This window comes from Apus apus, chromosome 1, assembly GCF_020740795.1.
Source record: "Apus apus isolate bApuApu2 chromosome 1, bApuApu2.pri.cur, whole genome shotgun sequence".
Lineage (NCBI taxonomy): Eukaryota > Metazoa > Chordata > Aves > Apodiformes > Apodidae > Apus > Apus apus.
Genome location: NC_067282.1, coordinates 109,597,482 through 109,624,513, shown reverse-complemented (window position 1 = coordinate 109,624,513; position 27,032 = coordinate 109,597,482). Strand labels below are relative to the sequence as shown.

The 27,032-nt window shown below is 39.9% G+C and overlaps 3 protein-coding genes and 1 long non-coding RNA gene across 16 annotated transcripts in view; 2 read left to right on the top strand and 2 right to left on the bottom strand.

The window, feature by feature from the left end:
* The window catches only part of SMPX (small muscle protein X-linked), a 52,830-nt gene extending 52,547 nt beyond the window's left edge, over positions 1–283 (bottom strand). For 5 of the 12 annotated variants that reach the window (XR_007888450.1, XR_007888448.1, XR_007888449.1 and 2 more), the window contains exon 1: positions 125–282. The gene's annotated coding sequence lies outside the window, so the exon portion shown is untranslated. Of the gene's footprint in view, positions 1–94 lie in introns of all 12 variants that reach the window. The other 7 variants (XR_007888451.1, XM_051608984.1, XM_051608980.1 and 4 more) reach the window with 6 other exon arrangements.
* CNKSR2 (connector enhancer of kinase suppressor of Ras 2) overlaps positions 1–27,032 on the top strand; it is a 475,055-nt gene that overhangs the window by 284,820 nt on the left and 163,203 nt on the right. The gene's annotated exons all lie outside the window — the stretch shown is intronic.
* LOC127380251 (uncharacterized) lies at positions 11,543–12,963 on the bottom strand. The gene is made up of 2 exons (XR_007888452.1): positions 12,233–12,963; positions 11,543–11,708 (listed from the first exon to the last, which is right to left on the bottom strand). It is a non-coding gene; the product is annotated as an uncharacterized LOC127380251 (long non-coding RNA).
* The window catches only part of MBTPS2 (membrane bound transcription factor peptidase, site 2), a 36,782-nt gene continuing 22,704 nt past the window's right edge, over positions 12,955–27,032 (top strand). Inside the window, exons 1-5 of the mRNA XM_051608958.1 lie at positions 12,955–13,217; positions 18,413–18,561; positions 20,421–20,559; positions 23,203–23,306; positions 25,693–25,820. Coding sequence (XP_051464918.1) covers positions 13,143–13,217; positions 18,413–18,561; positions 20,421–20,559; positions 23,203–23,306; positions 25,693–25,820 — 595 coding nt within the window. The 5' untranslated portion in view covers positions 12,955–13,142. The remainder of the gene's footprint in view (positions 13,218–18,412; positions 18,562–20,420; positions 20,560–23,202; positions 23,307–25,692; positions 25,821–27,032) is intronic.

Genomic DNA, 27,032 nt, shown 5'->3' with positions numbered 1-27,032 from the left:
ACCCACAACTATTGCAGTCACCTCACAGCAGTTATTAAAGAGTTTTCATAAGGGTCTTTCAAGTTTTTAATGGACCCCTTCAAGATTATCTTACTTATTTACTTATATAAGAAAAGCTCCAAACCGTCAAGTGAGTATGTGCACCTCCTTTCGATGCTGAAAGAGGTACCTTCTTCTACCAGCTGAGGTATGGACTGTGATCCTTTAAACGTGTCTGAAATAGCTCTGATGCTTTCAGCCCGGACGGCACTAAGAGCTGCTCCAGGCTGGAGTGGGACTCGGCTGAGAAGCAAAGTGTAAAAGAGAATTCCTGTCATAGCTTCCAGTTGTTCTTCCTAAATATAGATCTTGATTCACCCTGTAACTTGGTCCCCTGTGACACTTGACCATCGTAAAACCAGGGCTCAAGTGTCAAGCAGGAGGTGTTGAAGGAACACACCTTGGGGTCCTTTCCTGCCCTCCCTCTCCCTGTCTTTCTGGGTTTTTCACAAGCACCAGGCATACAGTGGCAGAAAGTAATGCACAACTCCTCCCATGGTGTTTGGGGCAGTGCGTGCCTCCCTGCTGCCACATCAGACAAGGGAATAATTATGGAGACATAATTATGAAGAACCCACCTCGGAGGGACTAACCATGGGAGGTGAATACCACACCAATGTGACTGTATCAGTGCCGGGTTGGGAGCAAACTTGTACAGCAATTGCCTCAGGCTCCCAGCACAGGGTTCCTGCGTGCAGGAGAGCTGTGCTCATGGGGAGGAGGACTTCTGACAGTGTGAGGCCATAGCAGTCAGCTGCTGAACCTTAGGGCATGGGGATGAAGAGAAGCTAAAGGAACAGTGTGTAGTGGATCTGCAATAGCTAGAGAGGGAAGTTAAATGCTATTATACAGTTGTGCTCATGCTACCTGTGAGCGCTGTCTTCAGTGAAGGCTACTGAAGATCAGCCACAGCAAGTCATGCGTGGGGCACAGCCTCATATTTCCACTCCCAGAAGTGCAACCTCCTGCTCCCTGCATCTTCACATGGGTAAACTTTGGTCTTCATCACTCCCCTGGCGTACCTGTCCTCCACCTGGCCCATGACACTAACGTTGACAATGGCAGTGTCATTATAGTTAATATTTTACTGGCCACTTCCTGCTGCTACTTGCAACCTTCAGGAGATCAACAATTTTAAAAATTAGTGCAAAAATTATTTAGAACAACTAGTGGTTGGACAGTGATTCAGAGAGGATTTCCCCTGACTTTAATTTATTTAACCTATCACTCTTTTCATTTCATGTATTTCAGAGACGAAGATGACCTCCTAGACCAATTTATGAAGCCTGTGACTCACTCTGTTGCCCTCTTTCCCAAAAGTGCTGTCATCTGGAAGCAGCTAATAAAGCTGATGACTTGCTCTAGCAGCTTGCAGACTACTTATAGCCAGCCCCTTCCCAAGGAGCCCTGACAAGATGGGCACACAAGTAGGCATGTAACAGGCACATGCATTTTTGTTAGGCTGAGACAGAGAGGTGTGTAAAGCAATCAGCTTCTTCCAAGGAGAACCCTCAACTGACTTCCTCAGAAAGGCTGAGTGTGGCTGTTACCAAGTATTTTGAGGCATGAGAAGACTATTGTGTGTGAAACATGACAGAGTTCACAACAGGGCTCATAGACCTGTCTTGTGCCTTGAATGGAGGAGTTTGGTGTTACAGTCTAAGGTCCTGCCTTCCAGGCAGTTGAGACCACATTAAAGCAAAGCTGGAGTCAGATGTGTGACTTCACATACTCCCTTGTGAATGTTCTTATTTACTACAAAGGTATTACAAGGCAATGGAAGAGGCAATGTACTTTTGCAACATGGTCTTGCACATGAATTTATTTCAATTTATATTACAGTAGTTTTATTAGTCTATCCCAGCTCTGGGGTAGAGTTCTTTCTTCCATTAATTTAGCAAAGGCAGCCCATTGCTTACATTTTATAATCCCATCATCCTGCAAATATACATAAGAAATACCAGCTCAACACTGTCCTCTTCAACAAATTTTGATCACAGTGACAAGTAATTTCATAGATACTCTCAGTGATGTATAAACAGGCAAGGAGTCTACCTCTGTCACACACCCACCACCCATAAACTATTGCACCTAAACTGTACTAAATTGTTGAGATAAAAGGAGTACACCCAAATTTTATTACTAATATCAGAAAATGTAGATCTGAGTAGATTTTAAAGGGAAAAATAGAGACATTATTTTGCAGACTACCTTTATGTTTGAATAACCAGTGGAATGCACAGACCTGTGACTTGCAGATTCCTCTGCTAAGTACATGCAGCAGATCATTTAGTAACACAAATAATGAGGCATATGTGTATATCAGATTATGGATTCAATGCCTGGCAAGTTAGGGGCAGGTATGCTGACACACACTGCATAAAATTATTGTGTCTCATGTACATCTAAAAGACATAGTAACAATGTATTTATCTCCAGTATGAAAATCCCAGAATAGTTCAAAATAGACTTTTGTTGTTGTTAATTTGTCTAATTAACACACATCCTGGAATAGCTTATTAGTTTTGAAAGCAAAGTTGATGGTTAACAGAAACATGTAGGCATCTTACTTCTTGACTGAAATATTTCACTGGATAATGTCAGAATTGTTTCTTTAAACTGTCACTACTAAATGTGCTTACTTAAATGTTTATGAGAAACACTATGAGCACAGATATAACATCACTGAGGCTTCCAAAAGAAAAATATTTTTTCCTATTATAACCCAAAATGTTTGAGCTTATGCAAACAATGTAATACAACTGAAAGTGCAAGTCAGCAAGGGAGCAGTCACAACCTCACCTCTCTTGAAATACGACTTCTTTAAAGTAAAAAGTTAAAAAATACACTCCTGAAATTTTGCTTCAAATTGCCAACTAGTAGCAACATATTATATAGATCCTTGGCAAAGCAAAACTTTCCTTCCCTATCTTAATTTTAAGATAAATTACAGTTTACTACCAAGTAAGTAGAGTGGACCTAGGACGTTAAAAGTTTTGTTAATGAATTCCTATCTCTACCTTCATTTGAATTGTTTGGTGTGGAATATGAAAACTAAAGTTGCAGTGCAAGACAAACTATTCTCTTCATTCAACACAAGTTATTGACTAAGATTTAAAGATAAGAAACCTGCTATCAGACACATTCATGAGATGGTTGATGTAGAGGATCATCCATTTTCTAACTCACACAGATTTTACTTGGACCTTTGGCTTCTTTTTCCTTAGTAAAGATGTATCTACTTCATGTAACAATGACTTGGCACATACTTTTGATGAAAGACAGAGAATTCCAGCAATTATATCATCATATGAGGTTAAGCAGAACTAAAAAAATTTAAAATACACTGGAGCTAGCAATTACCAGGCACCAGAGCTCATTCTCACCCTTGAATAAAACTGAAAATAATTTTTAATCCTAAATTGCAGAAAAAAATATCGGACTTCAGCTGCTTTGTCAAAAGAAATGTTGTTTGAGGACGTATTATCTCCTGTTTGGTTGTTTCTTCCAGTTTCCCCCAATCCATATGTTTCTTAATATCAATTCAAAAATCAAGCACTTCCTCTTGAGTTTCTACATGTACAGCTATGTACAACAACAATAACATCAGGCTGTTTAAATAACGAATGATATAAAATAACATGGTTTGGTATTATGTAGTGGACAGGAAATCAACAAACATCTGAATTAGCTGATTTTGTTTCTGTGACATTTCTAAGCTGATAAATATTAATTCAACTCCTGCATGCTCTTTCTTTTCCATATAAAAGCATGGTGATTATTATCATGGACTGTTCCATCAAGAAATAATTAGCCTTGTATTAAGAAGATGGTCTCATTAGAGGCTGCCAGTGACCTTGTTCTAAATTTCAGAGTTCTAGCATCTTTTAATAGATTTGTTAGCATTGTCTAAGAATTTGTATTAAGTTCTAAAAACTGCATTATGAATATAACCCACACAAATTCTAGAACACTGTAGCTTTAATGACTAAATTATCTAACAGTCATATTCTTTGTTGCTTTGTATTCTGTAAAATCCCTACTTATCAAAATGTATTGAGTAACTGAAATGTAGGGATGATGTAAAAGCAACAAATCTGTTTCCACTTTTTTTCTGGGAAATTTTAGCCACTATACCCAGCAAAGCTAACACCGTAAGAAAGTGTAAGGGCACTAGCAGATTTTGAGGAGAATATAACTTTTAAATGACATGCTGATTTTGTAAACATCCTGTCTGCTATAATGATTCAACCACATTTGGAAGAAAACAAAAACCACAACATTGCACCATCAGATATTGTTCTGGACAAATAACTTTGACAAAATAGGAACTGAATGAATCACTGGTGAAATTCTGAACAGAAAGACTACTCCTTGTTTTCACAAATCTGATCAATTCAGATAGGCATTTATTCTTTTTCAATCCCATAATAGATTTCTTCCGAGGAGAGCCATGCCTGTCAGTTGATTACATCTGCTGAACACTGTTAGCTCTTGTCTTCAATGGTCAAATTAAGACCTCACCTGATGTATAGTAAGGAATTTTGCTGTTGTATCCATCTGACCCAAAGATGTACAAGAACCAAGTACAGATATACCAGAGGACCCAGGGACTCAGAACTACACAGAATTATGAACTTATCTCTTGTAATAAAGCATGAAACAAAATTGCAGCTGTGCAGGCAATGAGCTCACACAGGGCTACGATCCTGCCGTGAGAGTAAATATAGTAGACTTGAGTGGAGCAGTCATCTGCAATGAGACATGAAAAATCCACCCAGTGGAAAGATGGACCCAGAACAAGGGTGATGAAGCAATGGGATGAAGGAAGCAGAATACCAAGGATATTATAAATACATTAATGCCTGTAGATAAAAAATGACCAGACTCAACTGCACCAACCTGCTGAATCATGTGATCGATCAGTTGTTATCTTTGGTTTGTACCTCCTGAAAAGAAAATAAAAAATTAAGACCGATAAGCTGTAAGTGTGAAGATTTCTAAAGTTTGAAACAACAACAGGACACTTATCTTAGTTCCCATGAGTCATAAGGAAAAAAATATTTTGCTTCTCATACCTCCAACATTCTGAAAAATAAGACAATTAAGAATGAATGCCTTCTATGGTGAAGTTATGAATAAATCTACTAGTCATACCTATCTATCAAGTAGTCAAACATGATCTATATCAAACCTTACTTTTATGGAATCAGGTCTGATACAAGAACATTTTTCAATCATCTGTGGTCTCCTGCCATACAAATACTGCACCTGTTCAGAGAAAAATTGCCAAAAAAAAAGAATCAGTGTTGGCACAGGGAGATCAGTAAAGTCTTCCAGCTGCTAACTTCTAAATTATGTTTCCCAATACAAAATCAAATCTCAAGTGTTAAAAATAGTATAAACAGTTTCTCTTAGGAAATTATACTAAGTAGTTTTAAAAATCTTCACATCTTACTCTACACTCATATGAAGGAGGGATGTGGACTGGCAATATCTTCTATCCAAGGATAATAACAAACCTGAAAAAAGAAACTATAAACATTAGGCTGCTTCATTCAATCACATCAGGCTGCACAGCACAGGGTTTAGTCCTTTGAAGTACAGTTCAGTTCTCAAGATCTGGAGCTAAAAGTGGTCCTTGAAAATCATCTGACCTGGAAATTACTTTTGAGAACTGCAGGCTGCTCTGCATTTCCTATGCCTGCCAACTAATGCTGAGGTTCTAGGCCTTAATACTCTGATCAGAGTATCCATGAAGATGTTCACAGCTTTACTGCAGCCAACCCTGAAACTGATTATTTATTTTGATTAGGAAAAAAAGGATAATTCTTAGCTCAAGTTGATAACATAAACTGATCTATGTATGGCAAAACTGCCGTTTGGTCGGGGACAGTTCAGAGGTGCTCTGGCTGACAAGGGGCAAAAGGGGGTTTGTAATACTGGGACACTGGTCAAGATCACAGCTTATCCACTGCATGAAGGGCTATATGACCATGAGGAAGCTCCTTACAGCCTGCTCCTTGAGGAAGAACAAAATCCGTGCAGGTTTAACCAGGTGCTATGCTGTATGATAAAGCAATTCAGGAGCTACTTCAAGCACCTCTACAGTACAGATGGAGAGTTATGGTGATATGCTCATCAGTTCGTCCTGTGCAAGACATTCCTGTTGCTCAGAACACCTAAATGCTATCTATGCATAAGTGAATGGAAGTGCTACAGGCTTTAACAGCCTGCTAAACAAATAGCTCCAAAATACTTTATTTTCTTCAAAGTGTTACCTCAGTTTCCCTTCCTCAAGCTAAATGCACTTCATTCTCTAGTGTTCAAGGCTGCTCTACAGGTTTTGGGGGTCAAACTTTAAAGGTCTAATGGAATCATGTGTGTTTTCTTCAGATTACAGTAAGCATGAAACCATGCCTGTTAGACTGAAACTATTCTATATTTATTTTACATTCTGCTGCAGGATAGGGACTTGTGTACTAAGATACTTCAGAGGTAATGTAATGTAAAAAGAAAAAAGAACAACCCACAACAGATTCTAAATGACTGAAGAGGATGCAAAGCCCAGGAGCTGAGCAAGCAAGATTATCAGCTAAAATAGACTGAAGCTTCAAACTAATATTCTTGTATAACTGGATTCTAGAATAATACTGGAGCCACATCTCTCAAGTTTCTTCTTTTCCTTTGTTTTTCCTTAGAACCTAAAACCCATTTCTCCTTGGAGCACAACAGCTTTGGAGGACCTTCTTTTAGTTATAATTCTGGTCATGGTGTGCCTAATGGCACTAAAACAGAAGAGTAAATGCTGAAAAATTATAGCAATTAAGACTTGTAATTTGTTTTGTTACAGACATTAATAATTAGCAAATGGTGAAAAAGCATGTACAATTACCACTACTACAACTACTACTATTTGTAACAGATTAACTTAGTAAAGGTACGTTCCTATGAATGCTTGTGCTCTTCCTTTACTTACATTGGTCACATGAACAGCGACTTAAAAATTAACTTAAATTTGTTTTAGGAGTCAAAATCTCACCTTTCTAGCATGTAATTTTGGTAACCAGGTTAAATACTGCAAACAAATCATGACCCTTAACAGAATACTTTGACCTCATTTCTATTTAAATAAAGCAATACTGTTTTGTACTGTAATTGGACTACAAAAAACCTATGAAGAAAACTGTGTAACACAGCAAGGACCAAAGATGGCTTTTTTTTTTCTTGTTTGAGTTTCACTTTAAAAGACTGTACATATTATATATCTCTACAATCCCATTATCTGAATTTGTCACATATACTGAGATTTTTGCTTAATAATATTAGTAAAGTAAACTAAAACATATTTGTCCTTCAGACATGCATAATTAATGCTATATACACCTCTGTACTGTGCCAGTCTCTGTATCTCTATTCTGGTGTCTCAGATTTCTTCTTTAATCTGATCTTCCTATTCCTCCAAAGCAACCTCCCAACCTGCATAAGTGCTTAATGGACCATCTATTTAATCCTTACCCATCTGTTTTTTCTTTCATGCATCCTTGTCTCTACTTTAAATTCTCAGATAGACTTGGGCACTCATTCTGCAAACATTCATGCACTCCATGAAAGCACCTCTTCATTTCAAGTCACAATGGCACATGAACATTTGCAGAATCATGCTACATTTTGTTCCAGCCTTCCCTTCCTCTACTTAGTTCATCTGAATTATCAACAATCTAGTAATGAATACTACTCAGAAAATATCTAAAAACCCATTTGATTTCCTTGAGGCTCAAACACTTATCAACCAAGTCATGTTCTGACTGTATTGTCTTCAAACTGTTAAAATTTTCAAACTTTCCATGCTAAAATCCACATCTTAAGCTGGTTTTAGGCCTAAGCCTGCAATGAACTATGTGAGCAGGTACAACTTCCCTGAAGCCCTTCAAACCCCTCTAACATCAGAGTTTTTTAAAGTGTGGTTAAGATGGGTTTTATTTTTACTTTGCAATGTGTCATAGGATCATAGAATCATAGAATGGTTTGGGCTGGAAAGGACTTTAAAGTTCGTTTAGATCCAACCCCCCTGCATGGGCAGGGATGCCTTCCATGAGACCAGGTTGCTCAAAGCCAAATACAACCTACTCTTGAACACTTCCAGGGATGGGGCTTCCACAGCTTCCCTGGGCAACCTTTCCAGTGTCTCACCACCCTCACACTAAATAATTTCTTCCTAATATCTAATCTAAATCTATCCCCTTCCTCTTTCAATCCATTACCCCTTGTCCTCTCACTACAAGCCCTTGTGAACAGTCCCTCTCCAGCTTTCCTGTACTCCAGGTGAGGTCTCACAAAAGTTGAGTAAAGAAAGAGAACCACCTCCCTTGACCTGTTGGCCACGTTTCTTTTGATGCAGCCCAGGATGTAGTTGGCTTTCTGGGCTGTGAGTGCACATTGTTGGCTCACATTGAGCTTCTCATCCACCATCACTGCCAAGTTCTTCTTCTCTGGGCTGTTTCTGATCTATTCTCCACCCAGCCTGTATTTGTGCTTGAGATTACCCTGACCCAGGTGCAGAACCTTGCACTTGGCTTCATGGAACTTCATGTACTTTGCAGGAGTCCTCCTCTCAAGCCTGTCAAGGTCCCTCTGGAATGGTACGTCATAGGTGGTAATATCTGAATATTCACATATCTACTTCAATAATAGATCAAAGTTGAAGCAATTAATTATTAGACATGTTGATAATTAATTTTAAGATAAATATTTTTACTATAAATATATCCCTATGATATCAAGCCACTAAATGAATTTGATAATATCTTAATGTACGAATAAGCCATTTTGTTTGGTATTTACTTGCCAAATTACATTTAATCAGTATTATTAGACTTAGGAGATTATTCTTTTTCTGTCTAAAGTTTTTGCATGACTTGGTTACTCTTGCATGATGACTGATAAACGCACTTTTCTAACATTCTTAGATACTTGTCCTTTTCAGGTCCGCTCATGCCCTCCCATTAACAAACACCTCAAATGTGACTTCAAAACTCTGATGGTTACACTGGTTTGTAACAACGTATAGATACTGTGTACTAAGTTTCAATAAGGCCAAACGTCGGGTCCTGCACTTGGGCCACAACAACCCCTGACAGTGCTACAGGCTTGGGGAGGAGTGGCTGGAGAGCTGCCCAGCAGAGAGGGACCTGGGGCTGCTGGTTCACAGCCAGCTGAACATGAGCCAGCAATGTGCCCAGGTGGCCAAGAAGACCAACACCATCCTGGCCTGCATCAGGAATATAGTGACCAGCAGGACCAGGGAGGTGATCCTGCCCGTCTAACTCGGCCTTGGTGAGGCTGCACCTCAAGCACTGTGTGCAGTTTTGGGCATCGCAGTATAGGAAGGACATTGAGGTGCTGGAGAGGGTGCAGAGAAGGGCAACTAGGCTGATTAGGGGTCTGGAGAACAGGTCTTATGAGGAGAGGCTGAGGGAGCTGGGACTGTTCAGCCTGGAGAAGAGGAGGCTGAGGGGAGACCTCATTGCTCTCTACAACTACCTGAAAGAAGGTTGTAGTGAGGCAGGTGTTGGCCTCTTCTCTCAAGTAAATAATGATAGGATCAGAGGAAATGGGGTCAAGTTGCACCAGGGGAGATTCAGATTGGATATTAGGGAAAGTTTCTTCACTTAAAGAGTGGTGAGGCGTTGGAACAGGCTGCCCAGGAAGGTGGTGGAGGTACCATCCCTGGAGGTGTTCAAAAAATGGGTAGACGTGGTGTTTTGTGAGACGGTTTAGTGGTTGTGGGTGTGTAGGGCTGACAGTTGGACTTGATGATCTTGAATGTCTTTTCCAACTGTGGTGATTCCATGATTCTAACCTGACTACTGTATGCCATTTTGCTTTAGTCACTACTTCAGCCTAGTATGTGGCTGTAAAATAAAACAAGCAGTAGTAAATATCTGCATTACCTTCTGAACCATTTTAAAGTGTAAATCTTTAGTTCTGAATACTTTAACTTTCAAAATGCAAAATGCAATCTCCCCCTGAAACACTTCACAGTCTGCAAAAATTTTATTCCATTAGAACAAGGATCAATGCCACCTTTCTGCCAGGAGCAAAATACCTGCTCAAGTTACGCAAGTAAAAACACTGGGGCTGCCAGTTCACTCAGAATTCCTGTATTCATCATTCTAGAAAATTCTCATGCTGTTTGTTTTCTTGTGATAAACCTTTTAGCAATAAAATACAGACTGTATTTTCATTGCATTCCCTTTTATTCGCACTGTTAATTTCTATACCAACTCAATTAAATTCAGGTCTGTACTTATATGGTAGACTAAGTGAACATAGAAGAAAAATACAGTAATGTTACAAAAGTTATTTATTGTCTGGGTCATTTAAACAAGTCTGTTTTACTAAGTTTGATTTCAGTGAGTCTGTGCCACTAGTAAAAGTACTCATGTTCTTAACTGTTTGATTCCCTTCCGTTGCTTCCAAAGACCACCACTAGAATAAATATTGTATATTTGTATTAAATGCACTTTGGTTTATGGAACAACCTTTGTTTCAAATTAACAAGGCATAGAAGTAACCATATTTGCATAATTTCTCAATGATTTGCAATTGAATTTGCTAGATTGGGAACCTCTGCAGAAGAGCCATAGTCAGATCTGTTTATTGTGGTACTCTGTTTCTAATTTCTTTGAGATGCTGAGGACATCTCAAAGTTGTCAATGTCAGTGCACAAACTCAAATTTTATTACATGTGGGACTGGATAAATTTCCTGTAATTATTCAGCTTTTGTGTTGGAATGAAATTCTTTCCAAAGTTCTCATAAGGCTTTGGGTAACACAAACAGCTACCACCAAAGGGCAGCGGTTGAAGGACAATGGAAAATCTAAACTTCAGGGAAAACCACCCCTGACTTGAGAGGAAACACAAAGAAATCCACCAAGCAAAAAAAACAAGTGAAAGCAAGCATGGATTGCCAGTTCTCATCTCCCCTTCTGCCCCCACAATTGTCAACAATGAGAGGTTGGCCAGGGCTGTCTCCTTGTACTTGCTTGCTAATCTAACCATCTCCTGTGGTACAGCCCCTTATTTCTGCTTCCCCTCAGCAATGTCATCATTGAGGGAAATGAAAAGAGACAAGGAGTTCAGAGCTGAGATGTTCTTCCTGCTAGTAACATAATGAAAGCTTGCAGCATCAATTTTGCAAAGGACAGGATGAAGAAGTGTATATAGAATAAAGAAAGAGATGAAAAATCTGAAAATGTGACTTAGAAGTGGCATTAAAAACACTTTAATTCTAGCCAAGGGAGAGCTTGAAGAATTTTTATTATTATTTTTTTTATTTTCATTAAAAGGACAGACATTGGCATACCACTTTAAGAACACAACTTCTCCAAAGCTTTCTGTGTGGAAAAGACAGGCTGTGGCTCGTTTCATGAACTGTTTTCCTAACAGCAGTTCCAGCCCTTCCACAGAATGGACCATGAACTCACAGACTAACACATCAGAGGTGAAGGACTGATTTAATAAGCATTTGCAGGAGAAAGGTGTCAGATTTCTGAGTAATTTCTCAAAGACCACAGCCAGTGAAAGTTTATCTGGATCACACAGGGAAAGCTGGACTGGAAGCCAGAAACTGCAGAGGGCTCTCCCACTGCTGCTGTCTTGATTCCTGAAAAATATTTAGAAATAATGAGAAAACTGAGGACATGTTAGTGCATCTTTTTTCAAAGGTGAAGCAGAGGGGCAGTTCAGTTGGCATAGTTTTATGTAGGCAAGTTTTTTTCCTTTACCTGTGCCAAATCTGCACACTTGTTTGCTCTCAGTGCTCAACTTTGTTTTTTAAACTAGGAAAGCCTGAGTAACCAACTCTCCAGATTAGAGACCTCATGGTACTTCCTACTTCTAATAACAGAAGAATGATAGAATCACAGAATCATTAAGGTTGGAAGGGACCTTAAAGATCACCAACTTCCAACCCCCCTGCCATGATCAGGGAACCCTACCACTTGACCATGTTGCACAAAACCTTGTCCAAGCTGGCCTTAAAAACCTCCAGGGATGGGGCATCAACAACCCCCCTGGGCAACCCATTCCAGTTCCTCACCACCCTTATAATGAAGAATTTCTTCCTAATACCTAACCTGTATCTCCCCTCTCTCAGTTTAAAACCATTGCCCCTTGTCCTATTACTACCTTCTCTGAAGAAAAGTTCCTCCCCAGCTTTCCTGTATCCCCTTTCAAGTACTGGAAGGTGCTATAAGGTCTCCCCGGAGTCTTCTCTTCTCCAGGCTGAACAGCCCCAATTCCCTTATTCTGTCTTTATAGTAGAGGTGCTCCAGCCCTCTGATCATCTTTGTGGCTCTTCTCTGGACCCTCTCCAACAGGTCTGTATCTTTCTTGTGCTGAGGGCACCAGAGCTGTACAGGGTCCGTGTCTCCAACAAGGATGCTAAAGACATGAACAAAAGGAGTGGGAGAGTTCAGGGAAGGCATAAAATCAGACAATTATGTTGTGGACTGCGGAGGAAACACTGCCCTGGGGAGTGCTCGCCTGAAAGCCACTCCTACAATTAGCCTCACTGAACGATCCTGTCGTGTCACGAAGTCACCGCTAAACTTCTGGAAGCAGGTCAGTAGTCCAAGGGAATCACGGCTGAAGGGCTGTCGCCAGCCGGTGCTGTCACACAGGCTACGCAGGCTCCCCACACGCTCCCACCACCGCAAACGAGTTTGATTCTCCCTGATGCCCTCCCGAGCACCTGCGGCCCAGCCTCTCCGCGGGCCTCCAGCTCCCCCGCCCGCTGCGCCGCGGGCACGACCGGGGCCCCAGGAAAGGCCCGCAGGCGCACACGGCGGCACCTCCTCGCGGGGTACGGACACAGGGACACCTGCAGCGAACAGAGGACAAGGCGAGGGAGGAGGAACGACGAGCTCCCGCCCCCGCCAGCACCGCCCGCCGCAGGACGGCAACGCCCCCGCCCCGTTTCCCGGCACCGGCCCTCGCTCGGAACGAGGTCCCCGGAAGCGCCCGGCTGGGCTGTGCAGCTGATGGAGAAAGGTTCCGGGGCAGGTTTTGTTCCGGGGGCTCCTCCGCCCGCACTGCCATGATCCCGGTCCCGGCGGTGGTGTGCGTGCTGGGCGGCTGGTGCGCCGTCTACCTGGCGGACACGCTGCTCAAGGTGAGGGCTGCGGCCGCAGAGCCGAGCGGGAGCCCTTGGCCCCGCAGACGCTGGGGCGGGAGCGCCGCTCCGCCGGGGCCAGGGGGAGGGCGCCGGCAGCCCCATCCCCGCCTGGGGCGGGTTCTAGATTAGCCACCGGGGACGAGGCATCCCCGCCGCGGCCGCCCTCCGCACCGCCAGGGCTGGCCGGGACCCCCCTTCTCCCCCTGCGGGCGCCGCTCTCCGGCCCGGGCCCGCAGGCCCCAGCTGGCCCGGCTCGGCCCCGCTGCAGCTCCCGTCTCACGGCCGGCGCCAGGCTCGGGCCGTTCCCCAGCGCCGTCCCGGGCTCCGGGAGGCTCGGAGCCGCGGGCGGGCAACCGCGGGCCTCCCTTGCCCGCCTCCCCCGAGCTCGGGGCGGGCGGCGGTTACGTGCCATCCTGCCCCCGAGGGCGAGCCTGCCCTCCCGGCCTAGCGCCGGGCCCCGCGGGAAGCCGCGGCGGCGGGGTGTGCTTTGCGTCCGCCCGTGGCGGAGGCTGAAGCCGCCTCCCAGCCGGCGGCCTGGGCTGCGGGTCTGCCCTGAGGGCGCTGGGGACGCCGGCCTTTAGTTTAAATAGTTCTGTGGCACTTTCCTGTGGAGTTCAAAGGGTTGTTATCCTGAAAAAGCAACGCCTTTAATGTGTACATTTGCTGTAGAGTATGTGTTTTATAACGAAGATTTTTCTGTAACGACTGTACGTAAACACTAAGGCGCTTGTTTATCTTTTGAATGTTCCTCGTTATACTAAAAAAAAAAACAAAACAAAACACGTTGAGACAGATCTCAATGCAACTACTTTTTTAAGAAATAAACTCTAATTTCAGAGAGTATCGTTAAGACTCGTCTTTTTCCTACCGATGGACAGAGGAAGGTTTGAAAGGAAAATGAGCTAAGACGTTGTTCATTATAGCTGAGGGTGCATTTGTGCACTGCACATGAAGTTTCATTAAGTGGTTATTCTTTTGAAGATCGAGAGGTGTGATTTCTGAGAGATGATTGGGTTGGAAGAACATATGCAAAATAGGATGTATGCTAGTTAAATATGAGGAATAACGAAGCGAAAGGTTTGATCTGCAAATCTTCTGCTTTTTGTGGTTAACGTTACAGTCCAGGAGCTGCATCTGTTTCTGCCATGTGCAGATAGGGCCTAACGATTTCAAAGTAAAAACTGTTCATTTTGTCACTGCTTTAAAATATAAGAAGAAATAAAAGAAATCTTGGGTGATGGGGATGGTCATGGTCATGGTGTAGGAGAAGAACTTGGAAAAATAAGTGGCTCCCCCTGCTGCTAGTCACTGGAGAGCAAATGTAGCATTGGTGAAATTATGAGTGCTATAAATTGCCAAATATTGTATGTAATGACAATTAAAAATACAGTAATTTATCCGATTTATGTGGGTTTTTAAATTTGTATTACATTGAGTGTATATTAGCTGTTTGGGAAAAAAGACATGGTATTGTTTTGAAACCCATTAGAGGTTTAGCCAGATACCAGAAAAGCATGCTCTTGACTGTAGTGAGACACAGCAAAACTCACCAGAAAGGTCAGCCAAGAGGCTGGATTTCTTTTGCCAGTAACTTTGTGTCTGATGAGGAATCTCGGAGTGTGAAGCAATAGCCAGGTGGCAGATGTGTTGTGCCATGATGCTGACACCCGTTTATATCTCTTAGATTCTAAAGATCTCTTGCAGCGTTAGGCCCTAAAATCATTCACTTTTGTAAGAACAGCTACTCTTTGTTACAGCCTCTGATAGAGCTTAGCAGCAGCACATGGGGAGAAAGAGAACCCCCACAGTGTTTAGAGCCAACTTAGGGCCTGATTTTTGTTGAAAAAGAAAGGAGAATGCCTGGAATGCTATAGGAAACAGGAAAGTCTGGGATTTAAGATTTAACTTTGATCTTTTAACTAAAAGTTGACAAAGGTTATTAATTGACTGAAAGGATGTGGGAGCTCTTTGGTTTCAGTGAACTCATTGTTAGGTCTTGTGTGTACATCTCAATGACAAGTTTCATTGTGAACACCACAGCCAGAATAGAACTTGGATTAAATAACCAGATTTATATAATTAGGAAACTCAGGGTTGCTTGTTTTATAGCTGGTACTGTAAATCTTCCATCAGATTCATGACCTGAGGGTGTGAGCAGCTGTAGCTACATGCAGTCCCTGCTAAGACCTCAAATCACTTACAATTTAATTACACCAAAAGGATGTGCAGAGCATGAGTGAAAAGTAATACAGCAGTACTTTTCCATGCATGATCCTGTTGGTATTTTTGGCAAGAGAGTGATCTGTGTGTTCTGTAACTTGCAGTTGACGTTTATTCTGTAAACCTTTTCAATGTGCAATGTCTCTTGCTCATTTTACTCCCTTAATGGTTTTGTTTGGGTTTCAAACGTTGTGTTAGACAGTCTGCCTCTTAGAAAGTCTACAATATAGATAGTGTGCATAATATTGCTAGAGTTAAATTAGATGATAAATTAGTGTTAGCAAACTAAACATACCCTGCATCAAGCTGGGACTTGGAATTTTTAGTCCATCTTGTTGTTCTTCATTGAACCACCGGCATGGAAGTTTCCATTGAAGCTTGGATCCTACAAAAGGGAATCACTCAGCTGGATCCCCGAATTCCTGCTCCCCAGCATCCTCCATCATCCTATTTCATTTTGCCTGAAAGATCAGGAATGGCTCAAGAGTGGAAGGTTTTCCCTGCTTCTGCTATCAGAAATAAAGGATGCATTAGATGTGTTCAGTCAAGGTTAGCCTTCAGCTTTGAAGGTCAGGAAGCTGAAATGGTTCCCAGTTCTTGAACAAATTTTGTCATCAGAGAAGAATGTTAAGGACTCCTGCTTGCTGGCAGATACTTATGGAGCTCCTAGAGTATTTAGCAGGCGTTCATTATTTTGAAGACTTGCATAAATAAAAAAGATAGTGCCTTTATAGTAAAATAAATATAACAAAGATATTTCTAACTCACCTTAAAGAAGCAGAGCCCAGGCGTGTGTGAAGGAAGCTTAATGAATGAAATGAAACACAGGGTACAAACATACCCCATACCAGAGTGTGAGGGTGCCTGTGGTAATGTGGTAATCCCACTGGGCTATGGACAGAAGGAGCAACGTTTGCATAGAGCTCTTAAATATATTTTGTAAAGGCATGCAGTAATTTAGTGATCATTCATAGCATTTACATAACCTGTGAGAAAACTGCAAAAGGAAAATGGTACTTCCCACACCCTGTTTTCCCCATTTGGCTAATGTATGGTCAGTAATCCCATGTATCTCGTGGAAAACTTTGTATGTATTTATGCCTTGCTAGTACAGTGGGGCTGTGATATGTTTGGAGTGAATTTGTAAAGATGAATTTGTGGAATTTCTAGGGGAAAAGTGATTTTTGTATGTGATATAAGGAACACATTTAGAAGTCCTAAATCAATATATCAGATTACCCTTATTGTAATAATATGGGTTTGGTTGGAGTTTTTTGGGGCTGTGTGGGAATGAATAGTATGTGTTTACTTAATTCCAAAAAGACACTTTCTCATGTCAGAGGTAGTTAATGTGGGTTTTTGTTCTTACAGATAATTTAAAAGTAGATTATGTGAGGAGGTATTTTGCTTTGTTTCTTTGACTTTTGTATTACTTGTAAAAATGTAATTATCTTTGTGATATCTTCTGCCAAAGTTAGGAAATGCTGGGTTAACAAATGCTGACCTGGCTGTGGACACTAAATTTATTGGTGCCATAGGGAGTGACTGGAACATATGAATACATGAAGATGAAAATTTCTGTCAGTGCCCTCAACTGACTGAACAAAAACGTGACTGAAATCATTAAAGTGAAGAAGAAGGAAATAGCACAGGAGTATAAAGGCAGGAAGGATAAATGGTATAATAGGTGGTAAATGAGCAAAATGATCTGAGTAAATGGGTCTTGCATCCTAGGAAAATTGTTACTTAAAATAAATTTTTTATGTTCAAATGTTAATTAATTTAACCAAATGAGAAAAGCTATGACGATAGTTGTGCAAGATGAGATCCTCACTCCCCACTGCCACTGTGAAAGACAGGAGGAATGCAAGGAACTTGACAAGTTCTAAATTTGTTTAAAGAAACACGGATGATAGCGAGGAACTATGTTGTGAATTACGTGTTCCCAATGTCTTCAGTAGGTGCTGCTGCTCATAGGGAAACTTGGGAACAGTGCTCCATGTCAGACAGCTCCAAAGACTTGTCTGGATTATGTCAGAGACACTCCTGCGTTGGGAACTGCTAGAAGTGAGAAGGCTTAAAGCCCTGGTGCACTTTTCCTGAGCTATGAGCTCCTCTTTCACCTCCAAGGAAAGCGTTTGTTCAATTGGGTTTCTGATACAAGCTTCCATGGAGCAGGCGAGTAAAGCCTATTGAGAAGATAAGTGCCATAGAATATAAAATAGCAATTGCAAAACTGAGTCTATTGGTCTATATCAGATTATGCTGCAGATAAGTATTCATCATACAGTTTATATAACAGATTTCTCATAAAGACAATTCTTGGGGACTACTAGGAAGGCATTCTAGTAGTATCTTGAAATGCTGGGAAATCATCATAGTGAAATCACTGTTGCAATACAGGTTGGTAAATTCAAATTCCTTCTCACTTTTTGTTAGTATGATCAAATATTCCAGAGTCTCCTTAGGCATATTCTCTGTGTTTGAAAAGTAGATCTCATTTGTACCTTTATTAAAGGTTAGCCACAATACTGATCCCTCTCACCAATATTAGAAACAGATTTTTCAGCTGAAACCAAAAGAACATTTTTCTTTATTATGGTTTTAAAAATGTTTATTGGAATATAATTGCACATTGAAATAAGATCATAAACTCTTCAGTTTTTATCCTTCTAACCAAACAGTTAAAAACTACTGAATGTGATTTAACACTAGAAAAGATGACACAAGACCTTGTTAGTCAGATAACACCGCATAACTTACCTCTCTCGCAGTCTTAGAACTATTATGATTTACATCAGAACAGGGGCATAACTTTCTCATATGTCACACCTACCTATATATCAAAATCAGAATACTATGCAGGACATTTACCTGAAGTTATACATCCTTTTTTATATAAACTGGTTGGTCACATGAGACAAAATCTTCCTAGGAGTTTTTGGTTAAACTCAGTTTCCATTGTTTTGCAGTCATCCAACTCTCTGAAGGCATCTTATGAAGACTGGCTGCTGTCATATGGCTTGAGTGTCTCTCCTTTTCACATGCGATGGCAAACAGCTCTCTTCAACCGCCAGTTCTACAGCTGGGGGAGATGGAAGCCCAGATTTCTCTATTTATGGTATAAATTCAGGATTTTTTTTTCTTCTTTCACATACATAGTCAGCAACTTAACCACATCTGTGCCTTTCAGCCTGAAAAGTGTAATGGTTAGACATGGCTATTTTACTAGGCTAATAATAAAACCAAACTGGCATGGTTGTCCTAATTGTTCTGTGCCAGTATGTTTTTCTCCTCTGCTGAAACATACATAGCTGTAATGTAGGTTGCATACAGAGATGCGATGAAGCTAGAAATCTCTAAACAATATTTATCAATGGTTTGAATTATACATGATTCTTAAGAGTACAGCTATTACACGTAATACTGCATATAGAAGCAGGTCTGAAAGCAGCTTCTCGTATCCTAGATCTGTTCATCACTGTATGCTGAGCTCTCCCCTGATCACTAGAGTTTAAAAGTATTCAAAGGCAGTTGTGTCCATGTTGTCAGTCACTGCCCAGACATTCAGCAACTATTCCTGTTCAGAAGCACATTGCTCACCTTCTGTCTTTTACCTGCTGGCACCTTTCCAGGCTAAGATTGCACAGACTGGTGGGAATGGGTTAATGAGCAGGGTGGTTAGTATGGGTGCTCCTGGACTCATTTAACAAATTTTTGTTCAGTTGCATTTCTAGAATTACTTTGTATCTGCTCTGAAAATATAAAATAAGTTTGAATTTCTTTTCATTTTCTGTATTGCTGCCCTCAATGACACAGTCATGACAGGTCTGCTTCATATTGGTTTCTCTTGTATGTAATTATTTTACTATTTCAGTTTGAAATATTTCTATATCAATCACCATTTTTAATGTGTATAATTGATTGCAGTATAATATTTCCACCAGTCTGTTCAATTAACATTACAAGTACATATTGCATGAAATAAATTTGATAATTCCCAGTAAGCTTCTTAAAGAATGGTAAGAGAAAAAATATGCTATTATGAGAGGCAGAAGGACTGGTACTGAATGGAAGTGTTTTAGCTGGAAAATGAAGTTTGTAATACCCTTCAACTATTGAACAGTGTAAAATAATAATAATTATGCTGATTAACAATTCAACACTAGGTGGACTGACATAAATTGAAATTATTTTCAACACTGTTTTTAATGAAAAACAATTTTATTAGAAGAACAATGTGTTTTAAGTCTAGTCTTCTAGTTGTACCTTTTAGTTCTTCTTTTAAAAAGGCTGAGTCTTAGTTACTGGGTTTTAGCACTTTTTTTGTTTGTGATGAAGTTGCAAAATTAATTGAAAAAGCTTATATAAATAAACATGTATGCCACCTTATAATTTGATCATGGTCTCTAAACAGGTGATGGTGCAGTGCTACATGATTAATTATATATTAGTAGTTATGTTTTTATATTCATAGAATCATAAAATGGTTTGGGTTGGAAGGGACCTTAAAGATCATCTAGTTCCAATCCCTTGCATGGGCAGGGACACCTTTCACTGGACCAGGTTGCTCAAAGCCCCATCCAACATCACCTTGAACACTTCCAAGCATGGAGCATCCACAGCTTCCGTGGGCAACCTGTTCCAGCGTTTCAGCACTCTCACTGTAAAGAACTTCCTAATGTCTAACCTAAATCTCCCGTCTTCCAGTTTCAGGCTGTTACCCCTTGTCCTGTCACTACAAGCCCTTATAAAAAGTCCCTACCCAGCTTTCTTGTAGGCCCCCTTCAGGTACTGGAAGGCTGCTAATGGCAAGTTACATGTATTGGGAAACTGAAAAAAAATTAGAATGTGAGAACAACATAAAAATATTTGAAAATTAATCAGGGTTAGGTTTGGATGTAAAAAAAAGAAAAATTAAACAAGGAAAATATTCCATGTTATTATGGCTGTGCATTGCTAAACTGTTTCTCTTTGTAGGTTCAGCATAGGAATGGTGTTTGGTATAGTTGCCATGTTTGGCTCTGTTATTCTTCTCGGAAAGACACTGATGCAAACACTGACACAGATGCTTACTGAGGCACCGAAAGCCCAGAATGATCGTATGCTGCAAGTTGTGGTAAGTGTTCTCTCCTCGGGTATTTGTTTGAGAGTTTTGAACTGATTTTAACCAGCTTCTTAGTGGGATATGTGATGCTTAAATCCTCTCATGCAAGAATAACCTAGCTCCTGATATTCATTTGCAAAAAATTGTGGAGTAAGAAAAGCCTCCCTTACATCTTAATTTTCTGAGATGTGGATCTACCCACTTTTGTGACACCAGAGAAAAGTGGTCATTTGCAATTTACATCGTTCTTTTGAGAAAATAACAGAGACAACCAAAGTAAGGATGAGCTTTTGGAATTAATCTGGTGTGAACTGGAACTATGAAAGCAGAAATCTAGGATAATGTTCACAGTTTCCATGCAAAATGGATTCCTCAGTGATTGCTGCTGGCATTATCACTGCACTCAAACCAAGGACAACCTGGCACTGGAAAAAATGTAACATACAGGGATAATAATGCAGTATCATGTATGGGAATAAGGTTGCTTCTCCTAAACTGACTTGTGGTACTCTTACTTTCCTACCTCATTCTTTCATTTCTGAATGGTCACAGTTGTATAATTGTGTGTTTAAAGAGTTTGGGTATTTTTGAGAGGAATGTGCTAGCATAAGTTGACACAAAAAAGTGACCCTTGTATGGTAGCAAAGAAGTGAAGAACAAGTCAGGAAGACCTTCTCAATGTTTAAATCAGTTATTTAATTTGGTTGCCTGGAGGAGAGTGGCTTAGTTTTAAAAAAACAACCAACTTTTTTTTTAACTCAACTTTAGCCTGTGTCATAAATCTGTCTTGCTTTGGCTATGGAGAGGGGGAGATACAGTTCTGCTTATATTTTATTGATTAAGATTTTTGCACCTTTCGTTTTTTCTTCAGTCACATACTTTATTTAAAATACGTATCTGGAGGTAACAGAGCTGGTTTTCTTTAGCTGCCCCCTCTTGTGTTGGTTGCCTGCTGACCTAAGTGGGAAAGAGGCAGATCAGTTACTAGCAAAAGATCTTCTTTTACTAAAAAAAATTTCCAGAAGACCACAAAAGAGAAGATGACAATGCTTATTAACAAAATACTGCTATTGATTTTAGAACCCTTAATGAGAGTTAGCTTCCCTTTTAGGTGAATGTTAAACTAGCTTCCTTGACATGAAGTGTGACAGCATCCAGTGCTATAGTCATGGTGGTATTAAGATGGCAACTCTTGCTATTGCTGTTTGTACTCCCATGTGTTTGGAGCAGAAGACAACTGGTAATGCCAGTTAACTGATGCATTAGTGCCACCAGCTGATGCTGTAATATAAGCAATGGGTGCTTAACAAGTGAAGACCAGCTGTCTTTATACAGTGAGGCACAATAGTCATGCCAGTTAAGATATATATCTTGGTCTAGGTCACACGCTGGACAGAATTTTTGAAATTATTCAGTTTAACATGAATTAAAACAGTCACTTTCTTTTAGCTAGATTGTTTCACCAACCTGTTGTTGAGTTCTGCTGCATGGGTAGGTGAACGTGTATAATTGAGGAATGTGTAGGACTGAATTAAGGTAGGATCAAATGGGATCTGTTCATTTGCATCTGCAGCCTTTTGTGTCCCATAAGGGTAGTTTTTAGAGAGTGCTATAGACAGGCCAGGAATTTTTTTGCCTATAGCATCTCTTTTCTGCCACTGGATCGCAGTTCAAGTTGCATTCATATCAGCTGTTAGCGACTGTGCTGGAGAGTGCCCTGCTTTGAGCAGGGAAAGCTGAGGAGCAGACAGGAGGTGTCTCAAAGCAAGCAGCAGAAGTCATCTTGCTGTCCCACTGCAGCATGGCCACTGAGTGGGGATAGGAACTGAGCAGGAGGAGAGAAGGGAAGATTCCTCATCCTGACTGCTTTGAAGCCTGTCTAGATGGAGTTGGTGTCCCATGATCAGTCCAATGAAGGATGTGGAGAGAGGTGGGAAACCACAGCAATAGGAGGAATTTGAGGGGCCTGCATAATATGTTCCGCATAAATTAAAGTAGCATGCTGATTTCATGTGTGTTTTTTTTTAAAGGTTAAATTACCATATGTAGACTGCCAAAGCTTGAACAAAAGACAAAAGTGACCCTATTTTTGACCTTGTAAATTTGGATAGTCTTGTGAATTGGGTATGGAGAGAGAAAGGAGTCTGACAGTTCGAACTGTAGTCTCATTTTTTGAACTTTTAGGTTTCATGGTGTTTTAAGTTTCATAAAGTTGTTCGTTTGTGGGTTTTTTTTTTGAAGGGTGGATATTCTCTATAGCTACATGAATAGCTGCAGGAAATTGTAAACTAATACAGTGGCCAGGCGTGTCTTGTTGGAGTGGAAGTCTGTGTGCATTTTAATAAACTTCTCAAACTTAACACGGAGCAGGACACATTTGGTAGGGGCTGTAGGGAATAAGTAGGACAGGGAGAAGGCTTTTGTGCCTGGAAAGCTTTTCAACCTTCACCAAAGGAATATATAATTAATATATTTTTTAATACATTGAATAAATTAGGAGAAGAGGTATAAAGTGATAGTGCTGTGTGAGAACAGCCCCTCATCTGTTGCAGGTCTGAAGCATCTGAGTGAGAGCAGCAAGTCTGGGAGCAGAATGACTTTGTACCTTTTTGTTTCCTCCTGTGTTTTGTTATGTTGTCATGCCCACATCAACAGGTGCCTGGTGTAAATTTGCCAGTCAGCCAGCTGACCTATTTCTTCTCTGCAATCCTCATCAGTGGTGTGATACATGAAGTCGGCCATGGGGTGGCAGCTATTCGGTAATACAAATTACTTTTCTCTTATTATGTACCAACAAAGCCTAATATTGCAGAGCATTTACTTACACAAGAATGTTGTTAGCACTGCTTCAGTTTATCTAGAGAATCTGTTTATTTGGTATTTCACGGCTTCCATAGATTTTAAGTTTGGAAGGGTGTATAAGTAAGGATAGAGTTTTAATCCCGTGTCTATTCCGCAGATAACGAGAAAGGACTTCTTTGCAAATATACTATGCTGCATAAGGTTTAAAATAGTACTTCTTATAAGTGGTCCTTTTTTTCATACAGCAGTTGTGTTTCTGCAGCTGTGGGACTTGAAGAGGACCTGTGCACTATCGCACAGTGATACTTCAGCATATGTTTTAAGTGGATTTGTTTAAACAGGCTGAAGCAGTAACTCAGTAAAATGTTATTAATCTCAGTGATGTGTTAATTTTGACCAAATACAGTATTTTTTATGTTACTTAACTGATCGTGTCTGATTATTACTTTACAAAAACGTTATTGGGTATGGTTAGTCATTACTGTTAAATGACACTCTAGCATAAGAGGGTTAACTGGTGGTTACTGGGACTGATAGTTACACGTCCTCTGCCTTTCTCCTGGTCATTGTCTTTATCTGTCCCACGAGTATGAAGTCCTAAGTTGCTTCTCTGGTTTTCTTGAGTGTAGAGCATCATGACGGCATCTTAACCCATTATTACCTTTTTTATAATCCCCAAAGTTCTCAGTTAAAGGGGTGGCTTGGAACCCACACTGTTTCATAAGCTCTGTTTGTCTTTCAGCTTTTTTCCCCTCATATTCATAGGGACTTTCTGTGGAGGATGAAGCTCTGGCTCTTGCTTAATCCATCACAGGAAGAAGCAATAAAATTTCAGTTCTCTTACAGTGCCTTCACATGCTGCTGGCTGACTGCAGAGGAGCCAGTAGTAACTATAGAGCTCTTTTTAAGCAGAATGAATAATTTCTGTACCTTAGTGGTATGGTATCTTCATTCAAGATCTAGATCAAAGGCTCTGAGTATTCAAGTTGAGGTTATGTTTCTGTCAAAAAATGGATTCCCAGTTATTTCCAGGGGAAAAATAGTTTGCCCAATGAACATTGCTGTTGCTGCTGCTGTTTTCTGCTTCACTGTTTTGTTTTGGTTTTTTGTTTGGTTTTGTTTGCTTTTCTTTCCTCCTGGCACAAGTTGGGTCTATAGTGCTGTTACAGTCAATCATCAGGGTTTAGGCTTTACTAAATAGCTATGCTGTGGGCAAACGTTATTATTCTGGCAAATCACTTTGACTCCTTGAAATCTAATATGCTTCTGCCAGCTTCAGTTCAAGGTAGTAATGGTTGTAAACTACAAGAAATATTTGAGCCTTAGCTTAGTCAAGGCTTGTGCTAAAAAAGCCTTTTTCTTCTTCCCTTTTTTACCTCCTACCCAAGCCATTAAGTCATGTACAGGCATTAGACTGCCTATTACTAGTTGGTAGCATGGGTAAGTCTGATGAGTTAACTCCAAGAAATTAATGTATTACTTCATTCTGATTATTTGTTTATAATTCTATGTCTTCTTTTATTGTATATCCACAAGAAATAAATAAATGTGAATAAATGAAATGCCATGCCCAGTGTATTGTTTCAGTACAAAGATGGGATTAGCTAATCTGTGCCTGGTTTGTCGTGGAACATGATTGTCTTGGAATAATAATTGGAATGTAATTGTCTTGGAACATGATTGTCATGCCTCTGTAAGTCCCTTACGAAATTTCTAGCTTCATAAAACCTTTATGTAGTTATTGAAAAAATGTCATTTAAAAGCAGTGGTAGAACCTCTGATAAATATATGTATTATCTTGACTTGTTTGCATTTTTTCAAATGACATTTCCCTCTTTTTTGTTAGTTTTCAATTCAATCTAAATTTCAATCAGGAGAAACAGAAATTCCAGAAATCTGTGTTTCTTTCACAGGAAAGCAATTGCTTCTTCCAGATAATTTTTCATACATTAGTTTACAACTGCATCCATTGCAACTGCTGCCATTTTTTTACCTAAAAGAAAAAATCCCCCAAATATTAAAAGATAAATTAACTTGAAAGTACGTTTTTTTTTCTAAAGTATTTCATGTGTTACTGTTACCAGGAGACTGAAAAGAAGTTGAACTTAATCCTTTCTTTTTCTACCAGGCTCACAAATGTGTGCTACTAAAAAGTGGCAACTACTGCAGGAAACATCCTTTAGTTTAATTATCTTTCAGTTATTAGCATTATGAAAATAAGTCCATTTTATGACTATAATTTTAGTTATCATCGTTGCCAAAAAATGTGTGCTATGTAGAATCTGTCAGTTTGTCATTTGCTTGTTTGCAGTAACACCATTTCATTTTTCTTTTCTTTTTAAGAGAACAAGTACGATTTAATGGATTTGGGATTTTTATCTTCATTGTCTATCCTGGAGCTTTTGTAGACCTCTTCACAACCCACTTACAACTGATATCTCCAGTCCAGCAATTAAGGATATTTTGTGCAGGTAATAGCTTGTGCTTTTTTATTAAATTTTTGCTTAACACAATAACTTATTCTGCAAGCATTATTTGTGAATCCTTAATTGAGGATTGAAGGTTTAAAATTAATAAATACAAAAGCTTCTCTTTACCTAAAGGTAATTCTTTTGTTCTGAACCTACACTGTGATTTTTGGAAAACCATTTGATCATTACTGTCCATATTGTGCTGTTTTCTGGAGCAATCTGTTATGTCATTTTTTCAATAGTATTGTGAGTGATTTTCAGTGATGTGTGAGTTATGATATTATACAGATCACTATGTTTTATTGTTGCCATCAAGAGGAAATAAAGGCCAAAACACAAACGTCCAAAGAGAATCACAGCATAAGGTTCCAAATAACCTCCAAATGGTTTTGGTTTGATGTTTTTTGAAGCCTGTGTCTGCTGGGAAGTAGAGGCCTGTTGCTGTGGAAAGTTAAACTGAAACTGTTATGCTCCTTGAACCACTCATATTATTGATTTCTAGAGGCAAAGGTGCTTCCCATTATAAAATGTAATAGAAAATAATTGCTTGCATGTTTTTGATGACAAGCAAACACCTACAATAATTTTTCAGGTTTCTTGGGAAACATGAAATATGGGAGTATGAGCTACAAGCAAGCATATTGCAAGACTGCTTAGCATCAATAACTTGTTATCAGTTAGGCAGAACAAATACATGTATTTTTTTTACACCTTATGGTAAGTACGTTTCAGAACTAGGATGTTTGATAATGATAACGTGATATTCAGTAAACTTGACTCAGTTTTTTTAAATTTTCAGAGCAATTTAATGAACATTTTCTCAGTGTTCTCTGGATCTGAGTTTAGAGAGACATGCTTGAATGGCATGCTAAGTGAAAGAGCTAGAGTAGAAAACAACACCAAATATTCCTTTTGTAGTCCACCTGTACTCTGGAGTATATTTGTTGTACAGCAGATGGCATCATGAGTTCAAGAATAGTGAATGAAAGATGTGATATTTTTAGCATTAAATCCATACCTAGTAGATGAAAAGTGCTTCTGTGCAGCGCTTTCTTATAATTAATTCAAATATTTGTAATATGTTTTTAGATCCTTTTTAATACATTTTGTCTTGTCATTAACAGAAAAAGGATTTAAATATTTTTTAAAAACTATTATCAGCTGTTCTAAGGGTTATGTGAAGTGTCCCTTTTTAAATATAAGGAATTAGGT